General features: G+C 35.2%; 1 protein-coding gene across 1 annotated transcript in view; it reads right to left on the reverse strand.

Moving 5' to 3' along the window:
- LOC127984290 (nesprin-1) overlaps positions 1-13,369 on the reverse strand; it is a 129,901-nt gene that overhangs the window by 62,641 nt on the left and 53,891 nt on the right. Inside the window, exons 67-70 of the mRNA XM_052586870.1 lie at positions 13,160-13,292; positions 12,886-13,068; positions 12,623-12,772; positions 12,330-12,506 (exon numbers count right to left, since the gene is read on the reverse strand). Coding sequence (XP_052442830.1) covers positions 12,330-12,506; positions 12,623-12,772; positions 12,886-13,068; positions 13,160-13,292 — 643 coding nt within the window. The remainder of the gene's footprint in view (positions 1-12,329; positions 12,507-12,622; positions 12,773-12,885; positions 13,069-13,159; positions 13,293-13,369) is intronic.

The following is a 13,369-nucleotide window of genomic DNA, read 5'->3' on the forward strand; positions in this document are numbered from 1 at the left end:
ACAGCCCCTCCCTACAATCCACACACACTGTCACAGTCACCAACCCCCTCACACTCCCCCTCCCTCTCCCCCTCCCTTTCCTCACACAGACAGAGTGGCCAGAGTGAGATCATGTCAGTTGAGAAGTCTGACAGTTTTCACATTTTCTTTTATCCATACAGTGTTGTAAAGTCGTGAAACTATGCATATTTCCTCAGAATGATTTGATCTCTGTATGAACAAATGCTTTGAAGTGTTTGGAAGCTGCAATTTAAACATACAAGACAATTAATGTTTCCCTTTTTACTGTCATTTCAAAAAATCACCACGACAAAACAGTTCAAGCTAACCAAAATCTGTTCGCAATTTAAGTTCCTCAATGTTTTTTCTTCATGTAGAAAAAGTTTGGTGTGTATAGTGTACTTCCCCTGTGAGGAGCATTCATTAATTCACAAAATAATCTTCCCAAAAATCCATATTCAAATCAAAATAGTGGACTTCCTGTTGGTTGTAGCTTATGACTGTGAATTAGAAAGTTGTCCGTCTTGATAAGAACAATTTATGTACCAAGTTTGGTGTCTGTAGCTAAAACTAAATAAAATGCATTATTATTATTACTATTATTAGCTGTACACTTGATAAAAAATGTTCAATATAAACTTATGCAATTGTGTGTGTGTGTGTGTATATATATATATATATATATATATATATATATATATATATATATATATATATATATATATATATATATATATATATATAAATTCAAGTGTACAGTTTTCTTTTATTGCATCTTGAAATAAATATTTATGAGTTCTGTGTTTGTTTATTTTATTTATTTTATTTTTTATTTTACATTTTTTTAGGGAGATTACAGCCTTTAATCTCCTCAAAATAAATGTGCATATAAACCATGAACAATTAAATTATAGCTGTATTTATAAAATGCTTACTAAAATATTAATTTTGGGAGAAGGCTATATAAAGCATGAACTGACTATTTACTAATGCTTAGCTAAGAATTGCAGCTATTATGAAGTGTTACCAATGCATTTACTAATGTTAACAATTGAGACATTATTTTAAAGTGTTACCAAATCCTTAAATAATTTAAAAGTGTTTTGTTATGATTTCATTAACCTATAAGCATTTGTGAAATAGTTCTGCTTGCATTACAGCTTAGTCTTCATCTGTGAGCTGAACAGTTTTACTGTTACATCCTTGAGATTATGTAAATTCAAATAAATGTCATGTCACAGGGTGTCAGAGGTCAGTATCAAATGAGTTTGAAATTATTATTTGCAGCACAAATAAGGTTTTTTAGGATTTTTTTTAATCCCTGAAACTGTCAGAAAAGGATAAGGCCTAAGATATTTCTTAAGCTGTAATGAAAACAGCACAATTAGCAACAACAACAAAAAAATAACAATTTAAAAAACAGTTTTTTTTTTCCTGGTGATTAAAGAGATGTTTAAGTCTCTCTCTCTCTCTCTCTCTCTCTCTCTCTGTCTGTCTGCCACTCAGCTCACACCCCTCCCCCACTCACACTCACACACACACACAGTCAGCACTCATACATTCCTCAAACAGAGTGACAGAGTGAGATCAGATGTCTGACAGTTTTTTAATTTTCTTTTAATCATACAGCGCTGTAAAGTCATGAAACTATGCATATTTCCTCAGAATCACTGGTTTTCTAAATGAAAAATGTTTTTTAAAGGTTTGGAAGCTGCAATTTAAAAATAGAAGACGATTAATGTTTCACTTTTTACTGTCATTTCAAAAAATCACCACGACAAAACCGTTCAAGCTAACCAAAATCTGTTCGCAATTTAAGTTCCTCGATGTTTTTTCTTCATGTAGACAAAGTTTTGTGTGTATAGTGTACTTCCCCTGTGAGGAGTATTCATTAATTTTACAACTGTAAAATCTCAAAAATACACATTCAAATCAAAATAGCCGATTTCCTGTTGATCGTAGCTTATGACTGTAAATTAGAAAGTTGTCCGTCTTGATAAGAACAATTTATGTACCAAGTTTGGTGTCTGTAGCTAAAATAAACCCCCCCACTTTTGACAAAAGGTGGCGCTATAGAGTGCCTCTTCCACGCCCTTTTCAAAGCTTTTGCCATGGTTTAGCTATCTTTAATACTGATATCTGTTTCGAGTTTCATGTAAATCTGAGCTTGTTGTCTGCCTAAAAATCATCAGAACAGAACATTCAAGTTTGACACGTTGCCATGGCAACACTATATTAGATATCAATATCCCCACAACAGATTTTCTTCGGCCGTGTTTTGTCATTATTCTGATGAAGTTTGAAGCAAATCGAGTAAAAATAAGATGCTGAATTCAAAGAGTTTTGAAAATGATTCACTTCCTGCTGCCAGTTGGTGGCGCTATAACTTTGACTCCTAATAGTCACATATATACGATCGGTATCATACAACGAACAAACAAATTAAGTTTGATCAAATTCAGGAAATGTATGTGGATGTTATTAGACATTTCCTGTTTCTCATTTCTCGCCATAATTTCAACGCCTCGCCACGGGCAAACCGTTCGAGATATCAAAAATCTCTTCGCAATTTAGCATCCCCAATGTCTTGAGATCGTGTTCACCGAGTTTTGTGGTGAACGGGTGGAGTTCCTCAGAGGAGTATATCAAATTCCAGAGCATGTGTTTTTCATAAAACCCTAAATAGCCAACTTCCTGTTGGGCGGAGCTTATGACATGCAGTGTGAAAGTTGTTTGGTTTGATGAGTTATATATATGTACCAAGTTTCATATGTATACGTGCAAGTATGCATGATATATGGCCCTCAGTACTACAGGGGGCGCTGTAGAGCCCCTGTGCCACGCCCGTGTATCAGACTCTGCCCGGCCCTAATGGCCGCAGGTTCCAAGGTGTGTGCCAATTTTCAAGAGTTTTTGAGTATGTTAAGGACCCCAAAAGCCCCCGAAACCTTGGAAAAAAATTAGAAGAATAAAGAAAAAAAAAAAAATATATAGCTGCAAGCAGCGATGGCGGGCTCAAGCCACCAATGCCATCGCCACCCCGGTGGCATCAGGTAAACTGTGCCCAGCGGGCACATGCATTCACAATATCCCTCTGGCAGTGAGGTTTTAAAGGATATGGCGGTTAAAGGGTTAATCCGAAGCATCTAGACTTTAAAATCACATTCACAGAACAATGTATATATATATATATATATATATATATATATATATATATATATATATATATATATATATATTTAGTAACACTTTACAATAAGATTTCATTTATAAACATTATGTTAACATGAACAATATTTATATAGCATTCATTAATGTCAGTTAATATTCGAAACTTAAACATTAAAACATTGTTTTATTGTGATTTTTTTCCAAGCACATTTTACCAATTCCAAACCATATCAATCTTAATAACTACCATTATTTTTTATTTAATCATTTATGAGTGCTATACAATAGTCCAGGAAAGCTGGAAGAGAAAAACTCCTTATATCCATGTGTGCAGAATTATTAGGCATGTTTTCTTTTACAGATGAAATGCGCTAAAAAAGAGTTTTAACTCAAACTGTTTTAACTCAAAGTCGAAAATTATGAAATACCCATGAGAAATATCAAACACAAATGCAATACAGAAATGGATAAGTTAAGACTTGACCATTGTACAAAAATGCTGACTGGGTCATGAGGTCTGAAAAGAAGAAGAAAAAAAAACAGGTCAAGAAGAACTGACAAAAATAATTGCAAAATAATTAGGAATTAATGTGAAGATTAATTTTTAGTCAATTCTGCAAGACAGACTTTCAGGAAAGGAGGTGGAATAAAAATGAGCTCCTAAATCTTAATCCCGGATTCTGCAAGATATATTCCTCAAACCATCGGACAAGAGGAGGTGGTGCTGGTCCTTCACAAGTCACTCTAATCTGTTCATAAAGCCTATATATATAAAGTCTTAATATATAGTATTTCACAATACTTCATGGTATTCTAATTAAATCATTTTTTGGAATCTTTGATCTCTCAGAACCTGACACATTGTAATTCTGAGACTCAAGGAAAGTGGCAGTTCTGTAAAATGTTGGCGCTGGAGACTAAATGCTCCCTGATAGTTTCACACCTAATTCACTTAACACACACACACACACACACACACACACACACACACATTACCCACAGTGACAGAGGGACAGAGTGACATCAGATGTTTGATAGTTTTTTAATTTTCTATCATCCATATAGTGTTGTATAGTCATGAAACTATGCATATTTCCTCAGAATGACTTGTCTTCTATGTGTACATTTTTTTGAAGTGTTTAGAAGCTGCACTTACAAAAATAAAAGACATTTACTGGTTACTTTTTTACTGTTATTTCAAAAAATCACCATGACAAAACCATTCAAGCTATTCAAAATTCATCCGTACCTGTTCTGTAAGATTCATTCTTTAAACAGTGGTAAAAGAGGATGTGGTGCTGATCCTTCAAGAGTCACTCAAAACGTATCTGTCCATAAAGCCTATAAAGAATTATTCTTAATATACAGTTCACAATACTTCAGCTTGTTATTCTAATTAAGTGAGGGCCATTTTATCAGTAAAATACATAAAATTCATATTATTTTTCTTTGAAAGATTTCTATAAATGATTTAAATCATACTTGTTTCTACAATAATTATTCAAAAGTAATCCTATATAAGTGTATCCTAAACCATTATTGGTACTAAGAATTGCAAGCTTGATTTATATGTTATGATAGTTTTAATTTTATGCTGGCTCTTGAAAATGATAAAGCTATGAAACTTACTGTGCTTCCTTCAAATGATGACTTCTACGTATATAAAAAATTATGAAGAGTTGGAATTAAAATTTGTAAAGATATAGTAAAATAACTATTGTATTTTTTTATGTTACTTTAATAAATTGCTATGGCCACACCATTTAAGGTATCCTAAACCCATTCGAAATTTAACATCTTCAGTATATTGGCTTCATGTTAAAAAAGTTTGGTGTGAACTACTTGTGTCTTCATTTATGAATTCATTTACAGGCTGATTTTATCATAAATCCACAATAACATTTCTGAGTTCTGTATCAATCTGTGTTGTTGTTTATTTTTATTTTTTTTATTTTTCATAGGAAGATAACTGACCCTTTACTCTCCTTTTTAATAAATGTGCTTATAAACCAAGAACAAGCTATTTATAGCTGTATTTATAAACTGCTTACTACTGACTATTAATATTGGGACAAGGCTACATGAAGCATGAACTGACTATTTACTAATGAATGCAGTTATTATAAAGTGTTATCAATGCATTTGCTAATGTTAACAAATTAGCAGACATGGGGACTTGTGACTTGGTGACTTGGACTCGAGTCGACTCGAGTCGCTATTTTTAGGACTTGAGACTTGACTCGGACTTGGAAGTTAAAGACTCGGGACTTGACTTGACTTGAGACACGATGACTTGAATGACTTGAGTGTTAATCACATCATGTTTTCAGTTTGAATATAAAATATATAAATTATTTTTTAAAATAAAGTTGATTACTCAGCTGGAGCGCAGGCTGAGAATAGCGTCATGACTGGATCAGGACACTATCATCAGTCATGTCCTCTCTACCTTACACACACCACGCCCACTTAAATCAAATATCACATCACATCAACATGTCAGCCTGAGAAGTACCGAGGGTCATCGCTTTTGTCTTCAATAGTTCGCGCCTAAAAACACGTGGAAAACGCTAGTGGCGCCGCTTTCTCCTTCTTTCCAAAGCGCTCGGGCAGAAGTGCTCCTGGGGCGTCTGTCGTTGCTAAGCATCCATGACACGCTCTCTCTCGATGAAGACGCTGAAATTTCAGCAAAGGATAAATGGATTTGCAGCACTAAAAATCGCTCGCAGTAGCTCTGCTACTAAATTCATTTCAAAATGGCAATCCATATACAGCTATGATCAGCTGTTCCTTCATCTTAGCTGAGCTTTCAACGTTGATACGGGAAAGGATGAAGCTGATTGGTTAGTTATTGTCACATGACCTGCGGTGCGCTTGCGGCATTCTGAAAAGTTTAGATGTTTTTAACTCGATGCAGTGCGACGCGCACGAGCGCGTTGCTTCCATTATGAGTGCGCATACCGCGCGCCTACATTGGAAATAACGAACTTGCGCGCGCAAAAGACGTGATGTGAACGGCCCCTAATGATCCGCTAGCAGGCCGCGCTAGGGCTGGGCTAAGGGGGCATAAGCACCGAATATTTTGTTACCTTGTCTTTCTCATAGAGCAAAACAATTAATCAGAAAAACAAATGTAGCTGCCGCGATTACCCAATCATGTATATATATATATATATATATATATATATATATATATATATATATATATATATATATATATATATATATATATATATACATACATACATACATATATATATATATATATATATATATATATATATATATATATATATATATATATATATATATATATATATTACATTACAGACAGAAGGCAAAAGGGCCAACAAGTGCTAAGCATCTCTCAGGGAATTCCTTCAAGACTGTTGGAAGACCATTTCAGGTGACTACCTCTTGAAGCTCATCAAGAGAATGCCAAGAGTGTGCAAAGCAGTAATCAAAGCAAAAGGTGGCTACTTTGAAGAACCTAGAATATGACATTTTCGGTTGTTTCACACTTTTTTGTTATGTATATAATTCCATATATAATTCCACATGTGTTAATTCATAGTTTTGATGCCTTCAGTGTGAATCTACAATTTTCATAGTCATGAAAATAAAACTCTTTGAATGAGAAGGTGTGTCCAAACTTTTGGACTGTACTGTACATAACAAAAAAGTATGAAACAACTGAAAATACGTCATATTTATATTCTATACTCTGAGAGAGAGAGAGAGAGAAAGAGAGAGAGTGTGTATGAGAGAGAGAGAGAGAGAGAGAGAGAGAGAGGGGAGAAATGTAACAGTTTAATGTTGTATGTAAACTGTGTTTGAGAGAGAGAGAGAGAGAGAGAGAGAGAGAGGTGTTCAGAGAGGAGTCTGTTGGATGTTTAGTTTTATGGACTCAATGTTGAAAATGTAAAACATTTCAAACACTGTTGGCAGAAGTGAAAAATAAATAATTTTAGGAAGTTACCATTTTGTTTGATTCCATGATGTATTTTACTGAACATGAGTATTTACAATGCAAATCCAAATTATTTTCATTTACTGACAGTTACTTATATCTTGTCTTTTAACTTTATTAAGATCAGATTATGCAGGTAAAATAACAATATTAAGGTGACTTGACTTGGACTTGACTTGACATTGCTTGTGACTTGACTTGACTTGACTTGCCCAAGAAAAAAATACTTGGGACTTACTTGAGACTTGAAGGTTAAGACTTGAGACTTACTTGAGACTTGCACATGTGTGACTTGGTCCCATCTCTGCAAATTAGATATTATTTTACAGTGTTATCAAATCCCTTAAATGATTTGTAAGTGTTTTGTAATGATTTTATTGACCTAAAAGCATTTGTGAAAGTTCTGCTTGCATTAGAGCTTAGTCTTGATCTGTGAGCTGAACAGATTTACTGTTACATCCATGAGATTATGTAAATTCAAATAAATATCATGTCACAGGATGTCAGAGGTCAGTATCAAATTAGTTTGAAATTATTATTTGCAGCACAAATAAGGTTTTTTAGGATTTTTAAAAATCCCTAAAACTGTCAGAAAAGGATAAGGCCTAAGATTTCTATGTGAGTGGCTAAATATGTTTGTTTTTATAATTATAATGCATAAACTATGAAACTATACAAAATGTATAAAAAAGTACAAGTTATTCTTTTCCAATGTTTTTTATTTATTTAATTATTATTATTATTATTTTTTTTTTGGATTTACATTTAAAAAAAATAGCCTACTGCAATCATTCTAAACAGCTTGAATAAAACCTGTCAATATTTATTATAGACCACTGTAACTGTGTATAATCTAACAAACAAGTTTATAATGAAAATAAATGCGTGTACACCAGATAAATTGGATGATAAAGAAATTGCTAACAATAGTATAATAGAGCATGTTTTAGGTTTTTAGGCATTTAGATGCAGAAATGAACAAATCAAATGTAAAATAAAATGTAATTGATTTAATTAAATATAGATTAAGTCTTGTTAGAGCAAAATAATAAATAAATACGTACACACATTAAAAAAGCAGCCAAGATGAATGAGTTTCATTTTTTACATAGATTAAAATTGAAGACAGAAGCAGTATATGCGGTCACTTAATATTCAAATCCAGTAGATCCACTTCAGATTTATTTCTCAACAGTTTATGTTCACGTGGCTGTTTTCGTTTATATTCGCCAAGCAATTATGTATTTTGAAATAATCTTGTCCGTGATGTGTTCGTTCTTACGACGAAAGACAGAATCCTGCATCTAGAGAGATATGTTATTCTGCCAGTCGCGCTTACAAATAGTCTTGCACACTTAAACGGGTCACAAACACCTGCATTTAGCTCGTGTTGTGTTATAATGGATGTATTGTGTGCATTTATGGCAATAATTTATTTTAAAAAGCTCTTAAACAAGAATAAATTCATTAGTTTTGAACTTGTGACACTGTGCGCGCTGATCGGAGGCAGTGATTTCAGATAGACAGCCGCGAATATTTCATTTTCACACAAACAGTTCAAAAACATCTTAATTTATCTCTTGGTGTGCTCTAATTGGTGAATTGTGTGATATCGCTGCAATACTTTATTTTTAATAGCTATAAAACAAGAATGAACTCGTTTTTTCTGAGCTCATCATTCCACACGCTCCTGCTCAGAGCGGTGATTCATCTCTCGTGTTTCTCACGTATCACTGACCACACATCAATTATTAATGATATATAGCCCTGACCTGATAATAATCATATATGTTGGTTTAGCTTGTCAGTGTGAATTAAATCCAAGTATTTATTTGTATTTTAACCGATTTAAAAGTGAAACCAAAAGACAGTCTCCTCCCTTTTTTATTCCGGTAACTGCACCTGTAGGGGCGCTATTTCTCTCAGACAATGGAAGTCTAAGCACACACACTCAAACAGATGGACAGAGTGAGATGAGATGTCTGACAGTTTTTTAATTTTCTGTTATCCATACAGTGTTGTAAAGTCATGAAACTATGCATATTTCCTCAGAATGACTTTTTTTCTGTATGAAAAAAGGTTTTGAAGTGTTTGGAATTTAAAAATGCAGGAAAATTAATAATTCCATTTTTACTGTCATTTAAAAATATAATCACGACAAATCCATCCAAGCTATCCAAAACCCATTCACAATTTAAGTTCCTCAATGTTTTTTCAACCTGTAGTCAAAGTTTGGTCTGTATAGTGTTACTCTCCTCTGAGCAGTATGCATTAATTCACAGCTAAATGTAAAAAACAATCCACATTCAAATCAAAATAGCCGACTTCCTGTTGGTCGTAGCTGATGACTGTGAATTAGAAAGTTGTCCGTCTTGATAAGAACAATTTTTGTACTGAGTTTGGTGTCTGTAGCTAAAACTACCCCCCCCCCACTTTTGACAAAAGGTGGCGCTATAGAGTGCCTCTTCCACGCCCTCTTATGAACTTTTGCCAGTGTCTAGCTGTCACTAATACTGATATGTGTTCTGAGTTTGATGAAATTCTAAGCATGTTATATACCTCAAAATCACCTGAGAAGTATTCCAGTTTGACATGTTGCCTCGGCAACAATATTTTTAGATATCAATATCCCCCCAGCAGATTTATATCGGCTGTGTTTTAACATTATTCTGATGAAGTTTGAAGCAAATTGAGTAAAAATAAGATGCTGAATTCAAAGCATTTTGAAAATGACACACTTCCGGCTGCCAGTTGGTGGCGCTATAACTTTGACTACTAATAGTCACATATATAAATTCAAATAAATGTCATGTCACAGGGTGTCAGAGGTCAGTATCAAATAAGTTTGAAATTATTATTTGCAGCTAAAATAAGTATTTTTAGATTTTTTTTTAATCCCTGAAACTGTCAGAAAAGGATAAGGCCTAAGATATTTCTTAAGCTGTAATGAAAACAGCACAATTAGCAACAACAACAAAAAAAAATAACAATTTAAAATAAAAAATTTTTCTGGTGATTAAAGAGATGTTTAAGTCCCTCTCTCTCTCCCTGTCTTGTCTGCCACTCACCTCACACCTCACACCTCTCCCCCACTCACACTCACACACACACACACACACGCACACACACACAGTCAGCACAAATACATTCCTCAAACAGAGGGACAGAGTGAGTTGAGATATCTGACAGTTTTTTAATTTTCTTTTAATCATACAGTGCTGTAAAGTCATGAAACTATGCATATTTCCTCAGAATCACTGGTTTTCTAAATGAAAAATGTTTTTTAAAGGTTTGGAAGCTGCAATTTAAAAATACAAGACGATTAATGTTTCACTTTTTACTGTTATTTCAAAAAATCACCACGACAAAACCGTTCAAGCTATCCAAAATTCATTCGCAATTTAAGTTCCTCAATGTTTTTTCTTAATGTAGACCAAGTTTGGTGTGTATAGTGTACTTCCCCTGGGAGGAGTATGCATTAATTCACAAAAGAAAATTCCCAAAAATCCATATTCAAGTCAAAATAGCCAACTTACTGTTGGTCGTAGCTTATGACTGCGAATTAGAAAGTTGTCCGTCTTGATAAGAACAATTTAAGTACCAAGTTTGGTGTCTGTAGCTAAAACTAACCCCCCCACTTTTGACAAAAGGTGGCGCTATAGAGTGCCTCTTCCACGCCCTTTTAAAAGCTTTTGCCATGGTCTAGCTATCTTTAATACTGATATCTGTTTCGAGTTTCATGTAAATCTGAGCTAGTTATCTGCCTAAAAATCACCAGAACAGAACATTCAAGTTTGACAGGTTGCCATGGCAACACTATATTAGATATAAATATCCCCATGACAGATTTTCTTCGGCCGTGTTTTGTCATTATTCTGATGAAGTTTGAAGCAAATCAAGTAAAAATAAGATGCTGAATTCAAAGCGTTCTGAAAATGACACACTTCATGCTGCCAGTTGGTGGCGCTATAACTTTGACTCCTAATAGTCACATATATACGATCGGTATCATACAACGAACAAACCAATTAAGTTTGATCAAATTCAGCAAATGTATGTGGATGTTATTATACATTTCCTGTTTCTCATTTCTCGCCATAATTTCAACGCCTCGCCACGGGCAAACCGTTCGAGATATCAAAAATCTCTTCGCAATTTAGCATCCCCAATGTCTTGAGATCGTGTTCACCGAGTTTTGTGTTGAACGGGTGGAGTTCCTCAGAGGAGTATATCAAATTCCAGAGCATGTGTTTTTCATAAAACCCTAAATAGCCAACTTCCTGTTGGGCGGAGCTTATGACATGCAGTGTGAAAGTTGTTTGGTTTGATGAGTTATATATATGTACCAAGTTTCATATGTATACGTGCAAGTATGCATGATATATGGCCATCGGTACTACAGGGGGCGCTGTAGAGCCCCTGTGCCACGCCCGTGTATCAGACTCTGCCCGGCCCTAATGGCCGCAGGTTCCAAGGTGTGTGCCAATTTTCAAGAGTTTTTGAGCATGTTAAGGACCCCAAAAGCCCCCGAAACCTTAGAAAAAAATTAGAAGAATAAAAAAAAAAAAAAAAAAAAATAATCCTAAGGAAAACAATAGGGCTCTCGCCCTCCAGGCTTGAGCCCTAATAATAATAATAATAATAATAATAAACAAAGCAGATACAAGAGGGTCCTCACACCATCGGTGCTCGGGCCCTAATAAACGGAGCAATTCCAAGAGGGTCCTCACACCATCGGTGCTCGGGCCCTAATAATAATAAACGGAGCAATTCCAAGAGGGTCCTCACACCATCGGTGCTCGGGCCCTAATAATAATAATAATAATAATAATAATAATAATAAACGGAGCAATTCCAAGAGGGTCCTCACACCATCGGTGCTCGGGCCCTAAATATATGAAAAAAATGAAAGGTAAATGACTCTACTTATAAAAACACTTGTTTAGTATTACTTAATTTTTTTATTGCTTACTTTTTATCAACATTTATACTTTTCATTACAAATTACGTTATCATAACAATTGTAGTGAAAAGTTAAAATGAAAAATTGGTGTGAATTTCTCTTAGTATTTGAGTTGTGCCATTTTCTTTGCAGAACTGGAGCTGCACGAATAGTACAAGTTCGCATAAAAACTGATATTCCATGTTTTCCAGCACAATGTGAGAAATTTCTACATTTATGTCTAACCTTCTCTGTAACGAGTCCCTGCAGTATCTGCCAGCGGCGGTTCATGGCCCCAAGACGCTCAGCAAAGTCTGTTTTGTCACTCCGTTTCCCCTCTACATCCTGACTGCTGATTTGCAGAACTGACTGATTCACAAAATCCACTGTCAGCTGCTTACAGGACAGGTCAATTCGAAAACCCTGTTGAGAAGAGTAAATAAAGAAAAAAAGAGAGATTTGGCGTATTTAGTATGACATACAAAATTACTTATGATACGTTTTATTATTTCAGGAGTGTTGGAGAATTATTTTGCTACCTTGTATTTCTGAAGGTACATTTGCACAGCCTCTGATCCCACTGCCCCCATGATCTTCTGCTGATCCTCTTGGATAATATTCTCCATGAGGGATATCCAGCTCATTAGCTCAGTTATTGCATGACGGGATGGCAGCTTCTCCATCTGCAGCTGTTTATCAGAACAGGAATGCTACGATTAGCATAGCCAAGTAACCCTTTTAATTATCTGCATACCCTTCCTTAACTGAAATTAAGCAGTGTAATCAGTCCTAGACTTCTTACCTGGTGTAGTTTCTCCTGGACCACAGGGATACGAGTGAGAAGATCAGCCCATTGCGTGTCTACCTGGGCCAAGTTTGCCCTGAGAGCTGCTGTGTCCACTTTCTTCAACCGGAGAAGCTGATTCCCCTGACTCTGAACTGAGGCACGTAAAGAAGACTTGGCGTCTACCTCTTTGGAGAACTCCTGCAAATATAGAGCCAGTATAGAGTGTGTCTATGAGATCTCAAGTGAGACCTAAGGCTATTTTAGCAGGATATTTAATGGATGCTCTTACCAGGAATGCATGAAGATGGTCTCTGACAGTCTCTAGTTCTTGAGGAACTGTAACAGACTGAGTGCTCCAGAACTCCAGGCGGTCTAGTGCCGAACTCAGCCATTGGCTAAGTTCAGCTGACTCGCACTGATACCTACAATAAAATATGAAGAGAACATGTGATGTCAATAAAAACATGCATTCATGGACACAACCACACAGATGCGCTTC

The sequence above is a fragment of the Carassius gibelio genome, chromosome B20 (genome assembly GCF_023724105.1).
Source record: "Carassius gibelio isolate Cgi1373 ecotype wild population from Czech Republic chromosome B20, carGib1.2-hapl.c, whole genome shotgun sequence".
NCBI lineage: Eukaryota > Metazoa > Chordata > Actinopteri > Cypriniformes > Cyprinidae > Carassius > Carassius gibelio.